The 5,565-nt window shown below is 34.6% G+C and overlaps 1 protein-coding gene across 1 annotated transcript; it reads right to left on the bottom strand.

Annotated features, from left to right (window-relative positions):
• Positions 1 to 1,593: 1,593 nt before the first annotated feature.
• On the bottom strand, positions 1,594 to 2,857 carry MIZ1 (MIZU-KUSSEI-like protein (Protein of unknown function, DUF617)). The gene has a single exon (XM_085719271.1). The coding sequence runs from the start codon at positions 2,730 to 2,732 to the stop codon at positions 1,866 to 1,868; it is 867 nt and encodes a 288-aa protein (XP_085575397.1). The 5' UTR covers positions 2,733 to 2,857; the 3' UTR covers positions 1,594 to 1,865.
• Between the last annotated feature and the right edge of the window lie 2,708 nt (positions 2,858 to 5,565).

Below are 5,565 nucleotides of genomic sequence, written 5' to 3'. Positions count from 1 at the left end.
GACTGATTAAACTAGTATTATAGTATGCAATGAACCTATATGAGTACTTGTCAATTGAAATAATACAAATAGCTAAACAACCTTTTTTTTTTTTGTTGAGAATTTTTTTTTTCTTTCAGAAACCAACTTGTAGTTTGTTATATTAATTATTAATTTATACACTTTTATAAGTCTTCTCTCGATTGGATGACAAGTGTGCAAATAAGCTTGGAACATCATCTTTTGCACTTATATGTAAGGTGGCGTTTAGCCTGGGAAAGCAAAGTTGTTTCCCATGATGGGAAACTTTGTTTTTTACCTGCAGCTGGCAGTAATGACCTGTTGTAATAATAAAAAAAAATTAATTAAAACAGATTAAAATGCCAAATAAATGACTTTGCATTCTCAGAGAACAAATGACTCATCTCTTGTCATAATCCTAATCCAATTGCACACTGTTGAAACAAAAAATTAAAAGAAAATGGTTCTAATGAAAATGAAATATTTCATGGTTCAATGTTACAAAATGCTCGGCTCTTCTTCTCTGCATCTTTTTTATTGTTCCTCTTCTCTGCTTCTTCCTCCACCATAGTATTTTATACAGTTCTGTAATCTCTGTCCTGCTCAGCGTTTGTTTATCCGTCACTGTGAATCCAATCGCAAATATTGTGGTCCTATTGTTGTGGTGATTTTTCAGATCTATACATTTTCTTTTTGTTGTGATTTTTTAGATCTGAACTTTGAGTAAGAAAAATTGGTGAAGATGATGAAGATCCTTTGAAGAAGAGATGAAGAAAACATGTAATATTAAATTGTCAATTTAATATCTCAATAATCTTTTTTCTTGGGACAAATCTTAATCTGGGTTTAAATGAATGAGATTCAATTGAAAAAGGTAGCTTCTTTACAAAAATTATTCAGATAGCAGGCTGATGATAACAATAATACATTAACCTTTGCTCAGAAAGAACAGGGTAAAAAATACAGACGGTGAGGAAGCAATATTTGTATGTGAATTGATAATTAAACAAAAAGTGTTATTTAATTCATATTTAATTAGTTAAGGTAATCGACTAAATTAGTCAGAGAGACTTATTTTTTTTTTTCAAAAGAAACACTGTTACAAAAAGTGAATATCCAGTTGCCAATCTTTAATCTTAACCGTTGATTATTTTTATTATTATATCCATGGCTCAGATTCAACTCTCCCATGATGGGAAAAGACTTTCCTTTCCCAGGCTAAATGCCACCTGTATGTAAATGCACAACATGCCTGCATGATCACAAGCAGTCAAACAAAGCCAACCCATTCAAGATCACCCAAAACTTCTCATTTATAATTACACCCATGTACCTTAACAAATGTTCTAAAAGCATTTGATAAAAAGTTTAAATTAGATTTTTTTTTTTTTTGGGATTTAAGTATTCAAAGCATTGAAACATAAAAAAAAAACTTTTTCTATATAAATGTTTTTAATTGTTTCCATTTTAAACACTTTTTTTTTTTTTGAAGGAAGTGTTTAAAACACTTTTTAGCAAGACCCTTATAATTAACCACTTATGTTAAAATAATAATTAAACAAAAGAAAAAAATATACGAAGCAAGCATTTGCGTATCTTTCTAACATCCCCTCAACTTGATTATAAAGTGTACATATATGTGATCTGAAATTAAATCACATACAATTTCATCTTTATGTGTATAGGTACAATCTTTAAACATAAAATCAACAAGTGATCAAACCATTCTTAACTAAATATTATTACACACATATCAATCTCACACAATGTCCTATTTAATTAATTTTCCTAAAACTATTTCAAACAAAACCATACAAAGTCAAATTCTAATGACATCTTTTTTATTTGCTTACAATTTAGTTCAATCATATTCTCAATAGAAAAATACTAAGTTCAGGTCCTCCATTACCATCAGGATTCAGCATGTAGAATGCTTCTGAATCACGGCTCCCAACGACTCGTTCAAACTTAGCTCTCATATACATCAACTCACCCTCTGACCCGCCGCAACCACCACCGTCTTCCAACATCGGAATCACTCCAGCACCAACGGAGACGCTCTGCACGGTGGTCAGCACGTGCCAATCTAGTTCCCCGCACGCGCGTGAAACTGCATAGCCACACTTCCTCCCATTGCAGTACATGGTCCAATCAGGCTCGTGAAAGAGCCTGACTCGGCCTCCGCTGACAGCAGAGGCCGTTGATGATGTCTTCCGGCACTCGAGTGCTATGCGTACGAGTCCAGAAGACATCTCTTTTACAAGTGAAGAAGTGGACATAGCGAGTTCGAGAAGGAGGAGAGGCTCAGCGCGAGGGTGAAGTTGGACGGCGAATGATATATGACCACGGCGGTTCCCGAAGAGTGTTCCGGTGACTTTGCGGCCGAGAGAAGGGGAGATTGAAGTGGAGGAGAGGGTGGAAGGAATGGTGAGCCAGTTGCATGTTGGGAAGATGGTTTGAAAGGTGAAGATGTTGAGGAAAGAACGTAAGAGTGAAGATAGCTTCTTTGTTGTTGTTTGTTTTGCTTGTTGTTGGTGGTTATTGGAGAAGGAAGAGATTGAGGGTGATGATCCTTGCCTTATGAGAAGGTTGCCGGAGAAATCATCCGATTCTGAGAGTCGGTGGTTTGAAGGGATGATTCTACGGTTGTTTCTTGTTGTGATGGTGGCGCTGGTGCTTGTGCTTCTTTGGAGGGTAAGGTTTTGTTGTTGTTGTTGTTGTTGATGTTTCATGCTTTGTTAGTTAGGAACACGGAATGAAGTGAAACTGTAGACTATACTTGTACAAAGATGGAAAGATTGTGATTGAAGTTTCCTAGATGAAGAGAGAGAAAGGAGGTGACAGAAGTGATGATAGTGTTGGGGGAAAGAGGGGAAGAATTAATATAAAGGAAGGCTGTGGAGGGTTGTGCTTCTTATGATCATCATTTGTTGGACTTTTGTTTTGTACATATGGCCCTACACTACACTACTGTCTTACTTTGTTTACAACCAGTGTGTGTATATTTTGGGTATGTTTGCCATTCATATTTTCAAGCAACACCTAATATTCTTCTACCGTTAGAGAGAGAAAGAAATAAAACACGTATGATACGTTAGTAATGTGGTAAAAAAAAAAAAGAGGAGAAAATAAGATGTTAAATAAGTTTTGAAAAATTAGACGTGTTCAAATAAAATCCCCCTTTTTTAAGGAAAATGTTAATTATCCATCCAAATGCTATTGGCACCTTGGGAGAGATAGAGATAAAGAAACTGACTTGATAAATTCATGATGTGATTGAAAGAGAGAAATAAAGTGTTAGGAAATATAGCGAAATATGATATTCAATATAAAGAAGCACAAGGGATGCTAAACTCATTTATAAGGAGGATCGAGACTTTAGTAGGCGATATATTTTGGGGAATGTTGACACTTTTTGTTCGGCAGATTGTGGTGTTGAGGAGGATCGAGACCATTTATTTTTTAATTGTGATTCATATGATCGACATTCCAAGATTTTTCACAATAAGACAAAACAACTTATTTCTTTATTTTAAAAGGTTAAACTTCAACCTTTCTGGTGGTTAAAATTATATTATATTCATTTGATTTTGATTACTCTACTTAGAGGTTGATCCATTTATTGTGTTTACATGTTGTTTCTTAATTATTTGTAATTTTTGGGTTTTTGGCTACTTGTTGTATATGGTTTGTATGGTGTAATTAAATTACCGGATCTCTAAGGTTAATCTAGTGCATCATATGCTAGAGGAGTTTTTTTTGGTTTATTAATATATTCGCTTAACCTTTAAAAAAAAAAACTCATTTACAAGGTATAAGAGAGATGAAAAAAGAAAAGACGACCTATAAACTAGACAAACAGATGAATTGGCTGTTACACCATTCATAGAATAATCACGACTTATCATGTACTCTTTCTAAATACCACCTCCAAGCCGTAACTTGGACTAAATCGAAACATTCTTCTATATTAATGACCATATTAGAGAAAATAAAATCATTCCTATGCCACAATAACACATAACGATGTGTGACAAATTAAGAATAACCCTACATATCCTCTTACCCCCCCGTACCACATAAACAATAAAAGAGACACATAAATTGATGTAGGAAGACTGGTTGCGCGTATTGAAGACGAAGTGGTGCGTAAGAAGGGCTCAATGGAAATAGTGCAGATTTTTGGTTTTGAACCTTTATGAATTTTAACTATACAAAATCGATGATATTTTAGGGGGTAAACTGAAATTTGCTTAAATTACAGTGGGCGTAAGTACCATAAATTTTGTAATTTGATGTCACGAAGGTCCAAAACAAAAAAATCTTCAAATTACGTGAACGGAATCTAATTTTTTATTACAGTGAGGAAACCTAAAAATGACCTATACTACGGGATTAAAACACTATTAACGCTTTTTTTACACATTTCTTGCAAACAAATTAAATGATTTTTATTTAGGTGACTTCAACATTATATAAAAAACTAATATTAACCATGTCATAAACATGTTGAATACAAATATTAAATAAAATTGAAAGATCAAAGGATATTTGTTTTGCAATTTCTATTATCATACCAAACACTTATTTTCAGAAAGAAAGAGTACATGCTGAATACGCGGAAGATAGGACATAACTATTGGAAGAAAACAAAGGTGGCATGTACCCTAAAGTTTGATTTAGTGTAAACGTCCAATACTCGATCATCTAATGATATATTTTTTTATTTTTTTATATTTAATTATTAGGAAATATATTTATTGAATAAAATTTACCTAAAAGAAAAACCCCATGTTTTTTTTGACGGGAAGATAGCTCATTTCATTTATCCAAAATAATATAGTCAATACAATAGGGAGGATGATTGAAAATACTGGGACTAGCATGTAATATAGACGCTCGAGCAATATTATGAGCGACTCTATTAGCTTGTCTCCTAACATAAGTTAGAACATAAGTAGCATTAGAAAAAAGCAACGCACTACAATTAGAGAGTAAACTTCCCAGTTCATTAACATATGGGCTATTACTAAGGATAGCATTCACAACAAGCTGACAACCCGTTTCAAAAACAACGCGATTGAGACCAAGATCGAGAGCAATTTGGAGGGCTTATTGTAGAGCAGTAACTTCACCCTCAACTGCGGTTGAAATAGAGGGAAAAAACATCGAGTGAGCTTGGATAAGGTGTCCAAGGTTGTCCCGGAAGCAGGTACCAACACCAAAGAGGGCACAATCAACATTACACTTTATCCAATCTGCCTGCGGTTTAGACCATCTTAGAGTAGCTGGCTGCAAAGTATCATTGGGACGGTTGCACCACATGAAATCTTGAACAGTATCCGGCGCTAGCACACAAGATGCTTGTGCAAAAACCCCATGTTCTCAACAAGTTAACTTTAAGGTATAATAAAAAAAAAAGGGAACCCGGTGCACTGAAGCTCCCGCATACGCAGGGTCCGGGAAGGGGTCCCACCATTTGGTGTATTGTAGGCAGCCTAGACAGTCTTACCCTATTTTTACATAAGAGACTGTTGGAACATGTGTGGAAATTGAGTAAAAAGA

This window comes from Medicago sativa, chromosome 1 (assembly GCF_051527215.1).
Source record: "Medicago sativa cultivar Bolivia chromosome 1, Bolivia_mono, whole genome shotgun sequence".
NCBI classification, from domain to species: Eukaryota; Viridiplantae; Streptophyta; class Magnoliopsida; order Fabales; family Fabaceae; genus Medicago; species Medicago sativa.
This window is presented reverse-complemented; position numbering and strand designations above follow the sequence as displayed.